Source organism: Carlito syrichta, unplaced genomic scaffold (genome assembly GCF_000164805.1).
Source record: "Carlito syrichta isolate Samal-C Ts95f unplaced genomic scaffold, Tarsius_syrichta-2.0.1 Scaffold314111, whole genome shotgun sequence".
Taxonomy (NCBI): domain Eukaryota; kingdom Metazoa; phylum Chordata; class Mammalia; order Primates; family Tarsiidae; genus Carlito; species Carlito syrichta.
In genome coordinates this window covers 679,443-703,534 of record NW_007258207.1, presented here as the reverse complement: position 1 = coordinate 703,534, position 24,092 = coordinate 679,443, and the positions used below count along the sequence as shown (strand labels likewise).

The following is a 24,092-nucleotide window of genomic DNA, read 5'->3' as shown; positions in this document are numbered from 1 at the left end:
GCAACTGGAACTTTCAACTAGGTCTTGGCTTACCCTAGAATATAATTATTCCTGGAATTCTTACCCTCAATTGCCATTTTTCAAAGTAAGGATTTATTTCGATAGATATCTCAAAAGGTAACCAGTGAGTTTCCTCTTCCTTTTTTTGAGTATCATTGTGAACTCATCGATCTTCATATATTCATTGTGTTTTAGTCAATATGGTATTATTTTGGGGGCTTATATTATTACTTTTTTGGCCTATGGGAAACCTTTCATGCTGGCTCCTATGTCCTTTTCACATGACCCTATTAATTCTCAAGAGCTTGTTTTATGGTATAAAAGTGATCTCTTAGTCTTGTTCCTTCCTTGCTCCGGGCCTAAAATGAGCCATTTCTCCAAAGAATCCTATTCTTTTTAGTGGAGTGTGGTCTTAGAGATGAGAATGTGAATGTGACAGGTTATCACAGCTGCCCAACCAATTTGATTCTCAGTCTAAGCTTCTAGACCTTGGAAATGCCTGTCTAAAAATTATGAGTTCATTTCCAAATTGGTATTTCCAAATCAGTTTTTATTTTATAAATCTCATACATCTCCTTGATTTTATAATTATTTTCTTTCTTTTACATGAAATATTTGATTCCTAACATTAATAGAATTGTCTTATCCTATAATATAAAACTTTCAAAATAATAATAGTTGTATCATTGCTACCTAAAATATTACTAACTAAAATTACTGAATGAAGTATAAAAATATTTTTTAGTTTTGTGTGCTCCAAATGATAGGATAACAGATAGATGATGTATTAGTTTCCTAAGGCTGCCATAACAAATCACCAAATTTGGTGACTTAAAGCAACAGAAAGATATTCTCTCATTGTATTAGAGACCCAAAACCAGAAGTCCAAAATCAAAGTGTTGGCTGGACCCTCTTTCCCAAAGGCCTTCTAAAAACCCTTCCTTGCCACTTCCAGCTTCTGGTGGCTCTAGGCATTCCTTGGTTTGTAGCTGCGTAAGTCCAGTCTCTGTCTCCATCCTTACGTGACCTTCTCCTCTTCTCTGTCTGGCTTCTTTTCTTTTATAAGAGCAGTTACTGTATTTAGAGCATAATCCAGGATGTGTCATCTAGGATGCTGTCATCCTGAGACACTTCATTACATATACAGAGATCCCTTCTTCATATATGGTCACATTCACATGTTTGGGGTGAATAGAGATATCTTTGGGGGGCTACTGTTTAACCTACTGCAGACACTAAGATGTATTATGATTCACATAGTAAGGTTTTCATTTGCCTAAGAATCTAGGGTGGATATTGTTGGCCACTGAGGGTCAGATTCCACACAATCAGGGACCCAAATGAGACTGATTTTAGCACATAGCTTCAGTCAAGTTGGGGATGAAGCTCTTCCCAATCAAAGGGAGGAAAAACATGCAGGTGCACACCTGAGAAGTCATCTGGGCCAGGTCTGGAAGTGGCACACATTATCTGCACTCTTATTTTTATTGACCAGGACCTGCAAAGGGGAAGAGAAATGTAGATTATCTGAGTGCCAAGGAAGGAAAAGAAAATGTTTACTGAATAGCTGTTGCTAGTCTTTACCAGTATTATTAATTTTGATAGTCTGATGGTTCATTTTTTTTCGGTTGTACTCAGTATTAAAACTTGCTCTTATTTATGTATTCATTTATTTATTCATTGACTAAGCCTTTAGTTGTGTAGGTGAGGAAAAGCAGAATGAGGTGGGAGAGGGTGTGAATCTGAGTTTTCCCCAAAACAGGTACCTCATATAGTAATTTGAGTCAGGAAAAGACTTCAAATGGTTGCTAGTAACAATTTGTTTGCACTGAGTTCCAGCAATGTGCCAGACAAGACTTGGCTATGGGACATGGTTATTTTTGCTACACTTAAAAGGGGGGGGGGGGCATTTTTGTCTCTTGGCTATTTTTTGCTTGAGATTCTGAAGGGGCTCTCGTTTTCTTGAAGTCTGCAAACCTGAGCAAAGGTACTGAGTTCATTGCTGTTGAAAAGAAGAAAAGTTTCCATTTCTTCCTGAAAGCAGTTTTCCTTTCATTAAGACTCATTCCAGGTCTCTGATTTTTTTATTCTAAAACACTGGAGAAGCAATTGAAGGAGCAGATGCCAACTCTGTATGTTGAGTTTCTTGGAGTTTAATATCTCTAGAGTTTGGAAAGTTGGTTTACATCTTTCCTCTGGAAGAGTTTTTCTTTGTCCTATAGCTATTGTATATGGAAACAAGATGCTAGCCTTCCCCAAAGAGATTGGGGTTGGGAGAGATAAAAAAGAGGGAAAGATAGTCTAAAGAGAAGGGGGAACAGTTCCTCCTTTTATAGCTATTCCTTTTGATGGTTGCTATAAATGCTTTGCCAGAAGTGCCATTCAGCATCCATTGCCAAATTAGATGATGGGGGCTCAGCCTATTTGAAGCTTCTAGGCTGTATTTTACCAAAATGCACATCATATTGCTTGCTTGGTAATACAAATGAAATTATAGATTCCCCCATCCCACCCCACCTTGTTAAAACAATTTTATTGCCTGAGCTGGCTTAGACTACTTGGTTGTGTTGTTTGAAGTAAACTTTATCATACAAGTGTCTTTTATAAACTCGGCCACCATCACAGGAAATGGAAAATCATAGCAATTTAATGCACATGATTTAAACAGTTGATCTTTGACACTGTCTTTTAGAAAATATTTGCTTAGCAAATTTAAGTAGTTTATTAAGGCATGTTAGCTAAGAATTTCGATCAAATAATACAAATACTTTTTTATGTTCTTTTAACACTTGGGTCTTTAATTCATTTGCTGTAGAAGGCTGTTTTTGTTCACCTTTCATGGAAGGAAGGGAGGGAGGGAGGGAAAGAAGGAAGGAAGGAAGGAAGGAAGAAAGGAAGAAAGGAAGGAAGGAAGGAGAAAGAAGGAAGGAAGGAAAGCTAGAAGGCCAAATGGTTTTCTGGAAGTTGTACAGCAAGCACTTGAGCCAAAACTAAAACTGAGATTATAACAATGCCTGATTCTGAAAATTTTATGTTCAAAAAGCTTTTTGAAAAAATTGCTAGCCGGTGACCTAAACCATCTCTGATTGTGGCTTCTTCATCAATCAATTAAATAATTTATTAAGTTTATAGTGATGTGCAAGATGCTATGACTGTCATGCTTCAGGAAATACTGTGCTGAGTCTTTCAAAACAAGATTGAAAAAAGAGTAAGACCTACTCCTAAGAGTAAACTATAAAATGACTAAATATATAATGGAGAGTGTTCAGCCCAATCCTAATTACCTGTGGAATGCTTGATGAAATTTCAAGGACAGAAAGTGTTTTAAAAGAACTAATTTCTAGCCGGGCTCGGTGGCCCAGTCTGTAATCCCACGCTTTAGGAGGCCGAGGTGAGTGGATTACCTGAGCCCGCGAGTTCGAGATCTGCCTGGGCAACTTGGTGAGACCTCATCTCTACAATAAATCAAAAAATTAGTCAGGCGTGGTGGCACGTGCCTGTAGTTCCAGCTACTCGGAAGGCTGAGGTGGAAGGATTGCTGGAGCCTAGCAGGTCAAGGCTGGGAGCGGCCACTGCACTCCAGTCTGGGCGACAGAGTGAGACTCCAACTCAAAAAAACCCCACCTCATTTCTGAAGTCATTGAGGAGATTGAGGTGTCTGTGTTCTTTATCCCAGCTGCAATAGTACAACAACATTTTGATTTTACTGAAACAGAAAAAATATAAGATAAATTGGTTTTGATTTCTAATGATACCATAGATGTTGGGGTTGCAGAGAGGTAGAAGGAAAATGAACTAGAAATATGGTTTAGATTTTGTAAGACATGGACAAGCTATATTTAGAGACAGAGACTGTATATGAGGGGAGACCCCCCCAACCTAAAGTTATCTTTTGGAGGGCAGGCCTCTTGTAAGAGGTACAGGCTTTCCCCATCAGGAAAAAGTGTTCTAGGAACCCATCAGTTTTTATCTGGAAGTTTTTATCTGGAAGTTTTGAGAAGGTTCCATCATGATTTGTGGAAGAAATGTCATGAGTTGTGGCAAACCAGTGATTAGTTCTTCCATTAGGACAGTGCACTTGCCCATACCACGCTGAGTGTTCAGCTGTTTTGGACTTAAAACAGCATGACCTCCATACTCCACCCTCCCTATTCACCCGATCTCACCCTAAGTGACTTTTTTTTGTTTTTGTTTCCTTGGGTAAAAAAAGTTCCCCAAGGGAAACCTCTGCCAATGTGGAAGAGATGAAACAAAAAACAGTAGAAACACTTAAGAGAGATCAAAATGAACAAATTTAAAAACTATTTTGAGCAGTGAGAAAAGTGTCTTGATAAGTGTATTGTATCAAATGGAGAGTACTTTAAAGGTGACTCCATATTTGGGGGGTCTCACTGTATATTCTGCATGGTGGATACTACCTGTAAATGAGCCCAAGACTTACAGCAGCATCTTCAGGTACTAGAGATTTCATCATTACACAGGTGTCTCTTACTTTTAAAGCTATTGTTAATTCTCTTCACAATAACTTTGACACAACCAATCAGCTATTGATACATGTAAATGACATTTTCACATAGAATGTAACTTCCCAGGTCCATCTAAAACTCTATAAAGTAGACACTCCTAATAGATTGAATGTTTTCTTATATATCTCTGCCATAGCTTGCAAATGTCCTCAGCAATGACTCATTTAGAAGGGTCTTCTTCCTGCAACCCTTCTCTGCCTATTTTCAGGAATTCTCTCAAAGTTTGGCTTGATGACTAATTTTGACCTTGTGGGTCACCCATTGAAACTATTGATTACTTAATCTTGTGATCCAAAGTTACAAAGAAAGATATGAGGCTGATTAGAAGGTAAGTGTGTGTTCATTATGCTAAATGTGAAAATATGATGTAAGAACTAAGAGGAAAGCACATAATAGCTTACTTGAATCTGGATATAAGACTTAAGTCTTCAGGTTGTTAGCATATATTGCTTTAGTTTTTATGTTTTGTTTTGTTTTGTTTTTTTGAGTTGGAGTCTCACTCTGTCATCCAGGCTGGAGTCCAGTGGCATGCTCACGGCCACCCCAACATCGACCCGGTGGACTCAGGCGATCCTTCTGTCTCATTTAGCCTTCCAAGTAGCCAGAACTACAGGCATGTGCTACCATGCCTGGCTAATTTTTTGATTTATTGTACTGATGAGGTCTCGCCAAGTTGCCCAGGCTGTTCTCCAACCCGTAGTTTTTATGTTTTAAAAGGTATTTATTTATCTATCTAGGAAAATGGGATGTGTGTTGGGGGTAGGGTGAGATAGAGGAGATTAGATCAAGATGATAAATTAAGCAAGTCTTATGAAATAGCATTGAAGATGTAGTAATGGTTTGAGGTATGTAGTACTGGTTTCATAGTCTGATAAAAAATTATGACACAATTCCCATAATTTTTAATTAAATAGAATTATGAATGATGTGCTATAAAGGCTTCGGAAATAGTAAAACTGAGAGGCTTCCAGCATCCCTTGGAGTATTTTATTTCTTGCAAAAGTATTAACTGACAAAGCTGACTGTTTGGCTTGTCTCTGGTGGACTTCTTTTTAATTAGGACAAGATAGACTATTTTAAGAGAGCTGTGCTCAGTAGACAAAGTAAATTAAAATGCATGTAAAATTACTTTGATACACTGTTATTAATCATCTTTGCTGAGGTATAATTTATATACAATAATGTTTACCAGTTGCATTTTCCAAAGTGGCTAGACCATTTTGCATTCCCACCAACAATATTTGCCAGCCCTTTCTATTGTCTCTCTGTAGCCATTTTTAAGGGTATATGGTGGTATCTCACTGTGGTTTTAATTTGCATTTCCCTAATGATTGATGATGTTGAGCGTATTTTATGTGCTTGTTTGCCATTTGCATATCTATGTTGAAGGATCTATTCTGTTCAAATCTTTTGCCTATTTTAAAAAATTGTTCTATTTGTCTTATTACTGAGCTAGAGAAGTTTTAAACAACATTCTGGATATAAGTCTTTATCATACAGATATTTTGGAAATATTTCATTAGTTTTTGTCTTGCCTTTTCATATCCATTACAGTATCTTTTGAAGAATAAAAGTTTTTCTGATGAAGTTGAAAACTTTTTAAGTGGTTCATGCATTTTGTATCTTAAGAAATCGTTGTCTAACATTAGGCCACAGAGATTATGTTTTATGCTTTCTTCTAGAAATTTTATAGTTTGGTTCTTATGTTTTAGTCTGTGACCTATTTTGAGTTAATTTTGGTACATGGGATGAGATAAGGATGAGAGAGAGACTTTTTCCCTCCATATGTATATCTAGCTGTTTCAGCACCATTTGTTGAACAGACTTCTTTTTTTCATGAACTACTTTGGTATCTTTGGAGCCAGTTGGTCACATATTTACGGGTCTGTTTGTGCTCTCTATTATGGACTATTCTTTATTTTTGTTCTTTTTTTAGATTAGGAAATGTAGTTTATTTAGAAAGTAAATGTGTGAGAGAGAGAGGGTGGGGGGAGGACATTCACCTTACCAAGGTAGGGAAGGGGGCCAAAGTCAAGAAACATGGTGACAGCGATAGCTCAAAGAGCACATGGTCACACTAGAGTCTAATAAGGGAATGGCAGCTTATTTTTATCCTTATATCAGTATGTCACTGACTTGATTACTACTGTCTTGAAATTAGGTAGCATTAATTCTCCAACTTTATTATTTTGCTGAATTATTTTGGTTATTCTATTTCTTTTGTATTTTCATATAAAGTTTACATTTAGCTTGTCAGTTCCTAAGAAAAAACTCCCAGAATTTTGGCAGGAGTTCCATTGACTCTGTAGATCAATTTCTTTTCTTATTTATTTATTTATTTGTCGGGGTTTTACTCTGTCACACAGGCTTGAGTACAGGGAGCAATCATGGCTCACTGCAGCCTGGACCACCTGGGCTTAGGTGATCCTTCTGCCTCAGCCTCCCAAGTAGCTGGGACTACAGGCACACACCACCACATTCAGCTAATTTTTTATTTTTGTAGGGTTGAAGTCTTAACTCCTGGGCTCAAACAGTCCTCTTGCCTCTGCTCCCCAAAGTGCTGGGATGATAGGCATGAGCCTCTTCGCCCAGTCTGTTGATCAATTTCAAGAGAACTGGCATCTTAACAGTACTGACACTTATCCATATACATGGTATCTTTATTTATTTAGGTCTTCTTTAACATTGTGAAGGAATATTTTGATGTTTAGGTCTGATATAGTTTGGATGGTTGTCCCCTCCAAATCTCATGTTGAAATGTGATTTTTGGTGTTGGAGGTGAGGTCTAATGGGAGGTGATTGGGTCATGGGACAAATCCCTCATAAATGGCTTGGTGCCATTCTGGTAATGAGTGAGATCCTGCTCTATTAGTTCATGCAAGAGCTGATTGTTTGAAAGAGACTGGCATCTCTTTCTCTCTTGCTTCTGCTATTGCTATGTGATACACCTGCCCTCTCTCTACCTTCGGCATGATTTTAAGCTTCCGGAAGCCTCTGCAAATGTCAGCACCATGCAGAACTCTAAGCCAAAATAAACCTCTTTCCTGTATACATTACTCAGCCTCAAATATTTCTTTTCTTTTTCTTCTTCTTCTTCTTCTTTTTTTTTTCAGGAAGCAGGATTTATTAAGAGGACAGAAAAGCTCCCACAGTGGGAGAGGACCCGAAGGCGTTGCCCAAATATTTCTTTAGAGCAATGCAAAATGGACTAATACAAGGTCTTACACAGACTTCATTACATTTATCTCTAATTATTAAATAAGTTTAGGTGCTACTTTAAGTGATATATTTAAAAAATATGTTTTCAATTGTTTGTTCCTAGAGGAATATTGCTTTTGTACAACCTACTACCACTTCATTTATCTGTTTGTAGAGAGAGGTGATTTATGTTATATCATAGTATTTATCAAAACCCACTTCTACAGTTGAACACTATTTTATGGCTTCTGTACTATAAACAACAGCCATGGATAGATGTTGAAGTTTAGTATTCTGAGCTTGGTTCTTATGTTTAAATCTCTGCCTAAATCAAATAAAAGCAAATGGTAAGAGCATGAACAAGATCTGATGAGTTCCTCCTATTCTCTATTGTTCTTTTCACAGGGATACTTTCTTTGCATGTTGTATACACTTACTGATTTTAGTGGAAGGAAGCTTTCTTCTCTACCTCCTCCCATGCTACCTGCTCTAAAGTTTGACTGACATAAGTTATGTCCTTAATAAATATTCTAGTTCATTTCAATTCAGCAAGCACCTATTGAAATTCTGAGAATTGTGCCCACAGTATGAACTCAGTTTGAATTGGGACCAGTGAAGTTTCAGAGAAACCAGTTAGTATTACTCTAGTCAAGAAAGCATTTTTTTTCCTGATTAAATTGTGAACTCTTTTCTCCCCCTACTCCCAATGTTTTATTTGTATAATACATGATTATTTCTGGAGATTGAAAGATCTTCAGTACTTGATTCTTGTTGGAAGGCATCCATAAGTAAGAACAGGACTAAAGAAACTCACTCAATATTATATGTTAGAAAATGAGTTGTAGGATGTTTTGATCAGGAAAGACCCATCAAACCAGAAGAAATTCTCGCTAGTCTAAATAAAGGAAAGCACTTGGAAAAGTGTCATCATAAGTTATTTTCAGTCTGAGAGCTGTAATAGAACACTTGGAAAGTTGTTCTATCCTTCCCAACCAAGAAGATGATTTCATATTCAGAGCTGAAAAATGTTTCGAGGCCCTCCAAGAAACTACAGCTATGGAATGAATCTGATGTTCTGATTTTTCAAATGGCCAACTTTTAAAATTGGAATGGAGAAAAAGGAGTTATGCAGTATCAATGGTGTGTTTTTTCACTATTCAAAACTCCTGATTGACTCCCTGTTGTCTATGCCTGCTATTTGACATAGGCCGTTGTTCATTCCAACTTCCCATTTAGATCCTTTATGCTATTGCTTTTCATAGACTAGATTCCTGGGACTCAGCTAAACCCCTTCAAGTTACTAGCTCATGCCTCATGCTTCTCTGCCTTTGTTCCCACATTCCCCATCTGGAAAATTCCTATGTCTCCAACCTCTCACACCAGCCCAGGATATCTACATGCTGCCTGTCCTCCAAAATTCAACTCAAAAGCCACTTTCTCCAGGGAAGTTCCTTTGATCATCTCAGTTGGAAAGAGCCTCACCTTTCTTTGAACTTGGAGAGGATCACATATGGCTCTTATCATATTCTACTTTGTATTACAGCTATGCCTGTAGTATCTCTAGATGAGATTTAATGCTTTGGAATTGAATGTATTTCTCTTTGTGCTTTTTACACAGTGTCTTATATAATGTGTTCTGGATGAGTGAAAGAATAAAAGGACCCAAAAGTTTAAAAAAAAAAATTTTTAAATTTGTTATTTTTCATGTTAGTGCCTAGAAACAGGGGCCCTAAACGTGATAGGAAGATTTAAAATATTAAAAGGCAGCGGCTTCTAAAGCAAACATTTTCAACCAATAGATCAATAGGTGGAGTGCTAATTCTTTTCCATCATTTTCTCTAAATTGTCCTCTCCTTTTTCACCATCCCCCATATACTCATATATGTACTTTCTATAGATACAGACAATTTGATGACTACTTGGAAATTTCAGAATTTTGAAATCTTTTTGGGAAGCAAAGAATATGCATTCTTTTGGGTACTTTGTTTCACTGAATTCCTTGGGGGAATTTAGGTCTATTTGTATAAATTGTTTATTTGTATAAATTTCTAGCCCTGTGAGGGCTGAGATGCTATGGCTTATCTCAGCCCCTTCTGACTGGCTTTGGCACACCCCAAACCTTTTCATGAAGGTGTACTGTTCCTGGCTTCTTTTCTATTATATAAATCATGTCTGTCTTTATACAATATTAATGCAGTATTTTATCCTTGTTTTTCTTCTCCTTATCTGCTTGAGTCAGCATCATTCATCCTGAGGATATGGATTATTCCTGTCCACTTAACTCTGAAGAGCACTTAGCACCAAGCTAGATCTTGCAAATGAGTACTCACTAATGGCAGTAATGATGATTGTAATATTGGTTCCTTTAGAGACTGCAGTTTGCCAACTCTGTCTTTGGAAGGGTGCCCAACTACTTCTAGGTTCTAGGAGAGAAAACATTCATGTGTGGGGAGCTTATGTGAACAAAAGCAATTCCCTCTAAATTTTCACTTTTTTTTTTTGAGTTGGAGTCTCACTCTATCGCCCAGGCTGGAGTGCAGTGGCATGCTTACAGCCTTCCCAGCGTCGACTTGCTGGGCTCCTACGATCCTTCTGCCTCAGCCTTCCAAGTAGCTGGAACTACAGGCATGCGCTACCACACCTGGCTAATTTTTTATTTATTGTCACTAGGTCTCAAAGTGCTGGGATTGCAGGCAGAGCCTCTGAGCCCAGCCCAATTTTCACTCTTTAAAGTGAATTATTATTATTATTTTTTTGAGTTGGAATCTCACTCTGTTGCCCAGACTGGAGTGCAGTGGCCGCTCCCAGCCACTGCAACCTCGACCTGCTGGGCTCTGGCGATCCTTCTGCCTCAGCCTTCCAAGTAGCTGGAACTACAGGCGCGCACTGCCACGCCTGGCTAATTTTTGATTTATTGTAGAGATGTGGTCTCGCCAAGTTGCCCAGGCGGGTCTCGAACCCGCGGGCTCAGGCAATCCACTCACCTCAGCCTCTCAAAGTCGTGGGATTACAGGCTGAGTCACCGAGCCTGGCTTAAAGTGATTTATTATAGGATCAGAATAATAAAGCATTGACATTGTATAATGATAGTGATATCTAATTCATCCCTAAGGATGTATAAGCAGTTTATGTGACCAAATAAAGCCAGTGACTGTGTGGCTGTCCCAGGCAGGGAACTCAGCGGTGCATGTGTGCCCCCAAAGTCATTCACTTCTTCAGACTTCTTCTATTTTCAGATGTCATGCTATAATTTTTTTCCTTAAGCCTCAGAATATTAAGGTATAAGATAAACTTGAATGGAATTCTGTTTGATTTTTGGAGCTGTGTATCCAAACATGATTCGTTGAGTGGAAATGCTTATAACAATCATATTATATGATTTATGGAGTAGAAATGCTTATAACATGCTTGTTATAAGTCCAGCTCACACCAAATTTGCCTCAATTAATTTCTAATGTAAATATATACATGGATAGAGAGGATGTAAAAGATAAGAAAAGTGGGCTGGGCATGGTGGCTCACACCTATAATTCTAGCATTTTGGGAGGCCAGGGTTGGAGGATTGCTTGAACCCAGGAGTTTGAGACCAGACTAGACAACATAAAAAATTGCTGGATATAGTGATATACATCTGTAGTCTCAGCTCCTTGGGAGGCTGAGGTGGGAGGATTGTCTGAACCCTGGAGTTCAAGGCAACAGTAAGCCATGATCACAACATTGCACTTCAGTCTGGGTGACATAGCCAGATCTTTTTTTTTCTTTTTTAAAAGATCAGAAATGCTTTGCTAGATGAGTGGTATATATAATTACAAACCTTTAAGCAGAAAGACTTTCAATGACAAAGTTTTTTTAGATTTGAATGGAGAAAGAGGAGACAAACACATAGGGAGAGGAGGTCCCAATGAAACAGTTCTGGTTAGAAAAAGTGTAGAGCTGCCTGCCTGCGTCTGACAGAAAGGGACATGTTGTAGTACAGCAATGAGTTCTGTTTACTGTGACTTACCTAATTAACTTGGTATACTCTGTCACAGCCTTTTCATTTAGTTCTTTTCAGAATGGTCTGGTACTCCGATTTGATTCTGTAGATTTAGTCATTAAGTAGAGTCCAATAACTGCTTTATCTTTTCCTTATCTGCAGTGCAAGTCTTTGTGTGGGTATCAACTTTTCTGGTGACCAGTAGGGAAAAGGGAGGTTAGTATCAGCCTGAATAGTTTGGGTTAAGGAGAAATGTATTATTATGAAAGGCATTAGACCGTATCAGCTCCGTGAGAGACATAGTACAGACTAATCAGCAAACAACATTATGCTCGGACATGAGTTTTGCTGACTTAGGTCTAGCATTGAACTTGCTGATTGTCTTTCCTGGACAGGGTGTTTACAATCTTTGTGTACTTTTGAACTTTAAAAACTTTAATTTGTGTGAGAAGAGACTTGCATATGACAATTTTCAAAGTTTAATTATTTAAATATTGTTGAGAACTGACTGTGTGCCAAGTATTCTTCTACGTACTGGGCTCAGTGAAGAATAGGACACATTTTCACCCTTTTAAAAACTTATAGGCTGGGCATGATGCCTCATACCTGTAATCCCAGCTCTTTGTGGTGTTCAAGACCAGCCTAGGCAACAGAGTGAGACCCTATCTCTACAAAAAGAAAAGAAAAAAAAATAGCAGAGTGTGGTGGTGTGTACCTGTAGTCCTAACTACTCAGGAGGCTGAAGCAGAAGGACTATTTGAGCCCAGGAATTGGAGGCTGTGGTGAACCATGATCGTGCCACTGCACTCCAGCTTGGGCAACAGAGTAAGACTCTGACTCTAAAAATAAATAAACTTGTACACAATTAAGTTTAAAGGTGAGCATGCTTATTACAGTGTAGTGAAAAGAAGAAGGATCAAAGAGCCAGAAAACTTGTGTTTGAATCTTTAATCCAACACATGCACACACTTATATATAAAATATATGATTTTAGATAAGTCATTTAATCTTTGAGCCTCAGTTCCCTCATCTGTGGAATGGAATTAATGTCTACTTGCCAGAAATGGAGTCTAGAGTAAGCTAAGAGGTCTAAAGAATATGGTAAACTGTAAAGTATCATTGAAAGATAAGTTAATAATCTTTGAAAAGCAAAAAGTGCTGTCCCACATGAAAAGGTAATTGTGTTTCTGGGCTTGCGTAAATGAAACGAGAGGACGCTTTTAGTAGTGAGAATAATTTTTCCGATCATTACCAGAGAGATGTAATGAATAAGAATAGAATTTCTGACAGACAAATTTATTAAATAAAAATATGTGCAATTGACACAGGAACTTATTGAAGATTCTGTGATCCTAAGGTTTGCTCTCTCACCGTCTTTCCTACTAAACCTCTTTCAATGCGGTTGGTTGGCCTAGGGTACTTGAATGTTAACAAATGACTGTTTTTTAAAATATTTGACTTGTTTTATGGGGAATGATGAAGACCCTCATAACAACTGACATTTACCATCCCAAAACATTTCATGGAGAAAGTTTGATCACACAGAGATAAATGGCAGGAGCTCAGGATAGTAGTGATGCTGTGTGGTTAAACGTTCTGAAGGAAATTTATGTTTTATAATCTCTTTCAGATGGCTTATCAATTCATATTGCTAACTCACTATGACTGCAGTGTATTTTTTGTTCCTATGAATAACATTTCTATACAGCGTAACTCCAGTTGAAGACTTAATTAAGGCACTCATTCAAGCAGGTAACTAGTGATTGGAAATTGCAGGTGGGATCTGAAAGCTGTTCCGAAAGGGTGGGTGATGCAGAACTGCCAACCAAGGTGGTTTTGACTTTTAATGCAAAATCAAAAATGCTAACATTTAGAGAAAAAATATATGAAATAAATGTGATGCCTATCATCCATCTGAAGTTCTTCAAAATAAATGTGTTTTGGCAAGGTACTACAATTCTCCAATGTTTTTACCCAGATGTTTCTATTGTCTGAACCGGCTACACTGAGACAGAGAGAAAAGGCTTGGTGAGTCAGGCGGTGAATGTATAACTCAAACAGTGGTCCCTTTAGATATTAGAAAAACAATTCCAAGTTTTACCAAAACAACTGGGACTTTGTATTCTTCCTTCATAACAGTTTTATTTGATTCCCTGAATGTAGCCTGCGTTTTCTTGTAAGTAGATATATTGTGGACCAACTGTGTTTTAAAGCATTAGGCTTCTTCATTCTATCTTTCTTGGAAATGCAGCTTTAAGTTGCTCAAACAAGTGAAAAATGGGCCTAGTAATACAATAGTAGATGCTAAGCACATTTTTTTAAAGTATGAGTTTATTGCAGTTAGACATTGTTTCTAATTTCAAGTCTTAGGGAAATGTAATCAAGTCAACAGGACCAGTAAATGTATATATTTGAGAAAGCCCTTCTAAGTTCCACAATCTCAAGTAGGAAATGAATAAGGCCACATTTACTGTCAAAACAGGATTTACTAATTGAGTGAATGCTAATGTGTCGTATGTGCTACTCAAACAAAATTTGTTATTTAAAAAAAGTAAAAATGGTTTCTCTGTTATGAGGATATAGAACAAAAAGTAGAAATTTCTTAACTTTTGTCAACAGGTTCAAATTTTTGGTCCTTAAAGCAAGTACTACATTGACCAGAGTGATACTTTTTTGAATTTCATACATTAGGTACCCTATATTTAGAGATAGGTGGTATTTGCTATAACAGAAGGAGTACTGTTTGAGTTATCATTGGTCATAGGATATTTAAAAATTTAAGTAATTTGAATTGTATTATTAAAAAGCATATTTTTAATTTATATCCTGATATCTCTCTGACATCAGCTGTTGTCCTACACAAGGTTAGAAATAATAACTGGCTCATCTTTCAGAGTTTTTGTGCTTATTTTAGCCCTCAGCTGGACTGTTGCTAAATCCCCATAGTAGTAGGATCCCTCTGATTCCTCAGTGAGGTGACAGTGGTTTCAAAAAAAACACAAACACAGTGATGGCACTAGAGACATCAGTTACTTGTGAGTTATTATTTAGAAATTGCTCTTAGCATAGAAAACTTGGAGAAATAATTAGAAACAGTATGCTGATTTTTTTAAAAGCAGTTTTATTGAGCTGTAATTTATATATTTCAAAATTCACCCCTGATTATTTTTAAATAGGGGAAATATTAATAGATGTTTCACTAGTCCCCTATTTTATAATATTAAATAATTATAAGTATTTTCAATAAGATTTTTTTCAGTAGTAGTAAGATGATCTTTAGCACTTTTAAATCTATAATTAAGCAAGCTTTCAATAGACCAGGAAGAATGTTGTGGTTCCCTGTGTGGGAGAAATACAAGTTTACATGGGATAAAGAAATGCTTATGCATGCTGGCCAATTGTCAGTGTTATGAAATACCAAAAATTTCCTTTGTGGAGTAAGCAGTAATCAGATTACAAAGAATTTAAAAGTAAGACAATTTTGGATTGCAGGTAGAAAACAACATGATAAGAGTTGTCCTCGTTTCTTGATAAGTCTTTGTTTTTTCTTTGAGAGCTGATTTCTTGGAATTCTTTTGCATGTGAAATATAGTGTGTATATATTAAGATATATATATATATCTACAGGAAAAGCTGCGAAACCTATGAACTGGCATAATAAGTAGTGTAAAGCCAACATTTTTGTGACTACTACTCAGGTCAAGAAATAGAATTTTGCTGACTTTTCAGGAGTGCTCTGCATTTCCCTTTCTGGTTACAGGCCTTCTCCCATCTTATCCTGCAACCATGACTTTTAGGCTAATCATCTCTAAATACATGGACACACACACACACATGCACACACACACACACACACACACACAATAGAACTATATATATATACGTCTAGTGTTACCACTTGAGTATGTTCTCTCTAACCATTAAAGTTTAATCTTGCCCATATTGTAACTCCATATAAATGAAATCACATGTTCTCTTTGGCTCAACATCAGCTTTGTGAGATCCATGTATAGGAGTATGCAGTGCATTGTTTTTGTTGTAATCGAGTATACCATTGTATGAATGTAATACCAGTACTTACTTTGTAGTTTGTAGACACTTGGTTTTTACCCAGGATTTTTGTTTTTTTGAGTCAGAGTCTTACTCCGTCACCCAGGCTGGAGTGCAGTGGCTTGCTCACAGCCACCCCAGTGTCGACCTGCTGGTCTCTGGCGATCCTTCTGTCTTAACCTTCCAAGTAGCTAGAACTACAGACGCATGCCACCACATCCGGCTAATTTTTGGTTTATTGTAGAGATGAGGTCTCGCCAAGTTGCCTGGGCTGGTCTCAAACCTGTGAGTTCAAGCAATCTACTTGTCTCAGCCTCCCAAAGTGCTGGGATTACAGGCTGAGCCACTGAGCCCAGCCTACCCAGGTTTTACTACTGCCTGTTCTGCTTTGGAGATTGTGGTCTAGAAAACCTGATAAACATGTGCATGAGTTTCTCAAAGTGTGGTCCCTCTATTGGTAGACCTTGTTAGAAACGCAGGATCTTGGGCCCTGCCTCAGACTAACATTCAGATATCACCTTGGAATATATGCTATGTGTATTTATGTTTATTCCAGTGACTGTGCTTTTGCTCAACATACTGGTGTCACGGACTTAGTAGCCCATTAATGACAATACACATATATGTATGCACAGAGACACATACTCCCACTCTCTAGTTGTTCAGCAATTGATTCGTTATTTATTTTTGAAACAAATTAGCTTTATCTGTTTGAGTCAAGTCCTTGGCTGTTTTCAAGGATAAAATAAATGTCCCAGAGGGAAAGATTTGCTAACATTGAAGATATTCAAAAGACTTCGCGATAGATTGAAGGCCTGCTGAAAGAGAACCTGCAGCAGGCTCAGCAAAGCGTCATTCCTAGAATGAGAGCTGCAGGGCCCTATGGAGAAAGCAGTACTTACTCTGGAATTGGACAGACATAGGTTTGAATCCACTTTTTCCACTGACTAGCTGTGTCATCAAAGGGAAGTACTGCATCTCTCTGAGCTTCAGTCTTACTCCTGTGCAAAGAGAGGATCACATCATTTGTTACCAAGTTCAAAATGGTTAGCACATAATGATTGTTTGCAAGACCACATTCATACTTTGGATGCATTGTGGTTACAGATCAGTACCATTGATCTGTTTTATGTGGCTAGCTATGTCATGCCTTCACACCTTTCATGCCTTTTACTTTATTTTTGTGTTTTGTACAGGAAAGATTCCAGGTGAAGAATCCTCCCCATACATACATTCAAAAACTCAAAGGCTATCTGGATCCAGCTGTAACCAGGAAGGTAAGATGGGTTTGTTTCCACTCTTTGTTGTTGCTTCCTCATTACCTCCTGCATTGGAAGAGACCTTCCTTCCTCTGCATTAGTACCTCCGCCAAAGCCTTTAAGAAAACAAGCTTTGGAGACCAACAGCATGAGAAGACAAAGAAAAAACTATTCTTCTCACTTAAGGATGTGTTTAGAATAGAGGTACTTTCCTGTGATGGGAGTCACGTACCTCTGATGGTTATTGAGTCACTGCTATTTCCAATTACACAGGACAGTGAGTCTAGTCCAGAGGTGTTTAGGCGCCTAGAAAAGCAGGCCTTGCAAAGGAATACTTGTCTTTCTTTCATGCTTTGGTGCGTTTCCAGAGACCTTGAAAAATCACTGTGGCTTTGTCATCCCAGCTGTGCACTCACATCCTGTGTTGATGCTTTTTGCAGCTTCCCTGCCCCAACCCCTGTCCCTGTCCCAAGAAGGTGAGGAGAGAATAGCTGATTCCATTCTCAGTGGACTCTCTCCTTTTACAAACAAACCCTGCTTTGTGCAGCCACACAATTGGTTTAAACTGAGGCCTCACAGTAAAGCATGTAGCCTGGCACAACCCTGGGGGCCTAGATCAGTCCTGGGATGTCACAGGGCAGAGCTGTCCTTGATTAAGATGGGTGAAGGGCTCTTCACCAGATAGCACTTGTTTTTCCATTGACCTTCCATAACTCTTGCTTTCAAGGCTCCAGCGAAAATATCTCAAGCTGAATTCCCTCTGTTGTTTTGGTGTGTGACTCATGAAAAAAGAAAAGCACACTTTTCCTCATTAACCACTGTTTCCAGGGCTCTTGACTTTTGCATTTTTAAAAAATTTCCTTTTGTTTCTTCATTTTCTTCTCATTTAACCCTTCCTATCTTCACTGCTCCCCCCTGCAAAAAAAAGGCCACTAAAGGAGAACAGCTATTATTTCCTTTTGGAGGTCTCCTAGGCCTTTTGCCCTATGATTGGCATACAGAAAAGAAAACCTAGAAGTGATGGTAAAAATGGAGTACGGACTGTCACTGTCAGCTATGTATCACACAAAATTTGAATGTGACTCAGCTTTGTCCCCAAGAATGCACCGGTCAAAGTGTCAGTACTTCACTCATAAATTTGGCGCACACATTTTTTTTTTTGAGTTGGAGTCTCACTGTCGCCCAGACTGGAGTGCAGTGGCCACTCCCAGCCACCGCAGCCTCGACCTGCTGGGCTCTGGCGATCCTTCCGCCTCAGCCTTCCAAGGAGCCGGAACTACAGGCGCGTGCTACCACTCCCGGCTATTTTTTTTGATTTATTGTAGAGATGAGGTCTCGCCTGCCCAGGCGGGTCTCGAACCCCTGGGCTCAGGCAATCCACTCACCTCAGCCTTCCAAAGGTGCGGGATTACAGGCTGAGCCACCGAGCCCGGCTATGTTTTTTTTTTTTTAAAGACCTGTGGTCAGGTCCCCCAGATGAGACTGCTGCTTAATTCTTGTTAGTTTCTGTGTTGTTTGTTTATCTCCTTCCTTAAGAACGTAGCAGCTTTAATTTCATCTAGTTAGAGAAGACATGGCTATCCACACAAAATACACTCCTTCTTCCTCCAAACAGGTGCCTTTCTGCTCTCTTTCTTTGCCTAGGGGCAGCAAATTCTATTTTACAATAGATTTCTAAAGGTTTTCTGAAACCTTAAACTTTTGTAAGCTTTCGGCTGCATGGCTCAGACCCCAGTGTTGGGCACTAATGCCCACCCTGAGCTGAGTATGACAGAAATGCCAGTGTTTGTACACAAGACTGAGACCTCTCCTTACAAAGAGTTTATTTTTTCCATTCCAACCCAATTATATCCATGTTTTTCAAGTGCTAAAAAGAAAGGAAAAATATGTAAACTCGTAGAGAGTGCTTCTTAGACTGCTAGCCCCAAACCTCATAAGGAGGAAGGTGCTTACAAGGAAGAGGTGGGCTTCCTCTTGGCACAATGTTATTCTCCTTTAGATGAATTATTTTTGGATAAGGCAAAGAAAACAAAGCAAAATCAAAAACAAATAAAAAATAAACTTCTGAGAAAGTGTTTTGCTCCCTCACAAATAACTTAATAAAGAGGAACAGGACAAAAGATGTCTACCTGGACCTTCATTCCTGACATTTCTTCCCTGGCCCATGTGTGCTCATCTGAGTGGCCATGTTTTATGCCTCATCTTTCAGGGTCAGTCATTCAACTGACTAAAAAAATAAAATGGATGATGGATTAACCATCTCTGCTTTAGTAAGATTCCATCAGGAGCTGGCAGTAGGAAATGATCTGTTCCACACAACATAATTGTTTTGCTTAAAGCCTGGAAAAAAGGAGATTTGTTTGGAATAAGGCATGGCTTGCAGTTAAAATGAGCTTAAAATTCTCAGCTGTATTATGGGGGGGGGAAATATTTCAAATCAGGGCTTTAAATTTTAGTCAGACAGTCTAGGCTAGGCAGCCTTCCTTGAACTGTATCTGGAGTCCTCAAATACTTGATTCATTAACCTTTGTTCACATTGAATACAAGATACCTAATTTTCTCTCTTTAAAAAAATGTCTTAAGCATATTCTATTTAGAGTTTCTTCTAAATAGCTTTAAATGAAATCCTTTAGGGCAGGGAAGGAAGAGCCCAAATTGGATATTTCTGTGACCAGAACTCTCCAAATTGACCTCCTTATTTAATACTAGGTGGTAATTACTCTGTGCTTTGGAGGCAATGTACTTATGTCTGGAATGAAGAAAGGAGTCTGGGCCTTTGCTGGTGCTACAGTTGTGGGATGACATCCATTGTATGCCTCATCCCAGGCTCAATTGCCTCGGTGGACTCAACCCAGTCTGCTCTTTGACAGAGAGGGAAAGGAAAATAGTGCCGACTGCTAATGAATCTACCTGGCTCCCTTTTGCATATTCTCACTGGCATATGATTTTTTTTCTGAAGTATTTAAAAGCATTCTGGATACATTGTAGAAGTACAAAGTGTTAGCACTGATTATATATATAGTGTTAGAAAACTGGATGCCAAGACTTCTCTGTGGTCCAAAATTAAGCCATTCCCAAGATAATATAATACAGGAGCAAAGTCAGTTTAGTTTATCTCTGTTATCAGGCAGTTGCACAAGTGTGGTGCCTAGCATAATCAGTGCCTAATAAATGTTAACTGCTGTTGTTATTACTATTACCTCATAGTGTTTTGATTTAGTTACCTGGTTTGTTTCTTAGCCCATTAGCCGATCCTCTTTTATATTCTATTCTGTTCTCAGTGCTACACGAAGGCCCTTGTGCCAGATAGTATATATAAGGGATGACCTTGCCCTGAAGAAGTATAATGCAGAGTTGGGGGACCAGTAGAAGAAGCAGTCTGCAGGGAGCGAGTCAGAAGTGTGCACAACATATAGCTTGGAATGCTGAGTTATTTTCTAACAGTCACCTGTGCAAGCAGCACAAGTCTTAGGACTCTGACATCAGAGTGGCCACCTTGGAGCAGGTAGCATACCTGGAAATGGTTGCCTCAGCTGTGTGACCACAGACCTTAGCATTTTTTTGTCTCCTTTTGCTTCCCTTCTGCATCCAAGCCGCTGAACTGCCTGCCCTCATCCATTGACTCCTTTCTGTTTCATTCCTAATTTTCCTCTCCAAGGAAAGAGTTTAAAGAGAGAGAGAACCTTTGGCCAGCCACCCTATACGCCTCCCATTTCTCGCCAAATACTGTGCTGAGCTTCCTCATTGCTGGAAGTGGTCCAGGAGCTCTGGGCTTGGATGCCCTCCAAACTGTCAAAGATCCCACCATTTCTTAGGCCTTTTTTGACAGAAGAAGGGAGTGCCTCTCTTTTAAAGAATCACATCAGAGATATTTGCCTTTCCTATATCCCATTATACCTGGTTTCTGAAAGTCTGACACAGTCTTTTGGGTGTCGTGGGAATGGCAGTTACAGAGGAACTGTGAGACTATCTGCTTACTTGGGACCCTGGTAGGAATCAGCTGGTAGGGAAGCCAGGGGCTTTCAGAAGAGGAGGAGGAGGTGGCAGGAGCCTGTGGTGCTAAACAGTGCTCCAGGTCTTCATGGACCATCAGATGCCAGGCCTGGGCCTGGCTCTCAATCCTACTTTCTAGAATCCTCACTTCTACTTTCTTTCCTTCTTGTCCTTAGATGCCTTCCTCCCAATCCACAAGAGCCATTATCAGAGTTGGAGCTGGAGGATTCTGTGTCTGCCACAGTTGTGGCAGTGGAGGAGAGGGGTCCTTTATATCCTAAGCCAGAATTCTCAAAGCTTTTTCTTGTAAACAGTATAGTATAAAAGTGTCTCGGGTTTGTATCACAGGTAGCCTGGAACTCTACTTAGAAGGTGTTGACATCAAATTTCCTTCTTCCAGGGTGACCTGAGACCGTAGTTACTTTAAATAAATATTTCTGTAGGAAAATATGTTCCAAAGAACTGATGTGCAATGCAGACCATTGGTACCTGGGAAACTACTTACAGTCGAGAGGATAGAGAGATGTATACATTTACTATCAAAGGTGGGTTCACTGAAGAAAGAAGACCTAAGGGAGTCGTGGAAGGATAGGTGGGATTTTAATAGGCAAGGGGATGAGGAAGGGAATTTCATGTCAAGAAGAGGGTGTGTGCCACAGGAGGGACCTTCCAAGTGAGGAATAAGGGGCAGAGGTAGTTCTGAATGTTCATTTTTGGAAGATGTTAAGTTGTGCAGAAAAAAATTAACATAGCAGGCCTGAGACTGCTATCCTTAGAAAAGCCTACTTGAAAGGCTGGCCCTTGGCTGGCATCTGGGAACTTGTATTTTGGGAGAGTTCCTACCATTCCCTGATGAAATGTCTCACAGCACCCTACAGTGTTTATGAAAACAACATGGTTTATGTCAAATGCCTCTTTTCCTTCTGGGAATTTGGAATGTCTGTATGTGCTAGGCAGAGCATGCCTATGAGATCAGCCTCCAGTAAAAATCCTGGACACCAAGTTTCTAATGAGCTTCATGCAGGTTGTCATTCGTGTTACCTCAGGGAATATGATTCTTCTTGGGAACTTGCACCTGGTTTTCTTCATATTTTACCTCATGCACCTTTTTTCTTTGCTGATTGTGCTTTGTATTCTTTTGCTGTAATATATCATAGCCTTGAGTATAACTATATACCTAGTCCTGTGAGTCCTCCAAATGAATCATTGAAACTGGAGGTGATCTTGGGATTCCTGACCCATATTGGTGAATATTTTTGTGTATGTGGTTAGGGAATATAATCTACTGTTCAAGAATACTTTATTACATAGAATAATTTTTCTAGTCTTTTTCTCATAAGCTAGCTTTCATGGTAAGAAAAACTTTTGTGCTTTGCAAAAAAATTGTGAAAGAAGTCAACTTTACTATTTTTTATGTTGTATTATATTTATTATAAGTAAGCTTAAGTCATAGTAGTTGCTAAAATGTTTTGTGAGAATATGTATTCTTGAATTATAGAAATTCAGACGGCGTGTTCAAGAATCTACACAAGTGCTAAGAGAACTGGAAATTTCTCTAAGGACCAACCACATTGGGTAAGTATGTCCCTTTAACATCTTAGCTCTACCACTTTTGGACACTTTATAGAGTAACTGAATCGAACTTCCTTATTGTTCACTGTAAATTAAAAAGACTGAAGTTTTGATAGGTGGGAACTTTGTTAGGACTCAAATTGCTTACTGAATAAGAATCAGTGGAAGCAGGACATACAGTCCTCAATTTGGGACTTATAACAAGTCTAAATTTCTTTGCTTGAATGCAGTAAATATGGACACTTGTTTTCATGCATGCGTAAGAATTCTCTGGCAAATCAAGAACCCTCAGTTGTAGAGGTAGAGTGAGATCCTGGAAAATCCCTAAGCTTTTATGATAGTTATCCAAGCTTGTTAGTTGAAGCTGCTTTATTTCCCTTTTCTCAATTCTCTGGAGTTTCTGGCCAGAAGGGGACAGAAGCTAGAGAATGTCACCTCACTCTCTGCATTGCACTCAGACATATTCTGAGTCTCCTTTTCATACATCTCAAAATCTCAGGACCGTGAAGTGGAAATCCACTCTGGAAATATAAAAGTTGAGAGAATCTCTGCACTAAGCATTACTGAGATTTCTTTCAGGCAGCAACATGGTTGCTTTGCCTTAGGCAAGTACAACTTTATTACATTCTCCATCCTCTTCACTCCAACCCCCGATATCATAATTGTACAGTACCTTAAAATAAGATGACTTTTCTCCAAGGCAGAATGGAATCAGGTGTCCTGTTTTATAACCTTACTTCTGCCCAAAGTACTTGCTTAATATTGGGCAAATTTATTTAACTCCTTGGTTTTCATTCTTTAAGCCTTACGATGAGAGGTCTACAGACTTTTAGATCTTTTCCACTGTGGCATTCTTTGCAGGTGTGTTGGAAATGAATTTTTAAATGTAGCATAAATGCACTTTAGTTGTACAGAGTATTCTGCAAAATACACTAAGTCCTCAATATTGTTGATAGTTTCTTAGAAACTATGACATTAAGCAAAATGACGGTTCAAAACCATTTTATTCCCCCTCATCAGCATTGCAACAAAATGAAAGAGTGCTGTTCCAGGACCTGCACTTACAGTTGCAGTTTCCAAGAACCTATGAAAGATGTTAAGTGATGACTTCCTGTAGATTTTATTACATTAATAACAGTTTACTTCTACTTCAGGTTATGGTTGGTATAAGCTATTCAAATGGTTAATTAGCATAGTTACTTCAGAATAAACTCTTTTAAATTGTGGAAATGCTGGTATGATTTATAGGTGATAGAGCTTCGGTGAGAATGTTTATTTCCTGAAGGATAGCCTGGCATATATGAGAAAGAAATATTCAGAAAATGGAGTGGTTCTATCTTTATCCCCGAAAATGAGCTTTAGAATCATAGAATTATGATTTTAGAACTGGAAGATAAATTAAGGATTGCCTGAACCCTCACTTTACAGATTAAAAGAATTAATGACCAGAGAAGGTGAGTAAATTGCACTAAGTCTCCAGCTGGAGGGCCAGGTGCTTTGGCTCACAATGCACTGTTG

General features: G+C 38.7%; 1 protein-coding gene across 1 annotated transcript in view; it reads left to right on the top strand.

Annotated features, from left to right (window-relative positions):
• The window catches only part of FMNL2 (formin like 2), a 144,578-nt gene that overhangs the window by 9,811 nt on the left and 110,675 nt on the right, over window positions 1-24,092 (top strand). Inside the window, 2 exon segments of the mRNA XM_021719068.1 lie at window positions 16,947-17,027; window positions 22,501-22,577. Coding sequence (XP_021574743.1) covers window positions 16,947-17,027; window positions 22,501-22,577 — 158 coding nt within the window.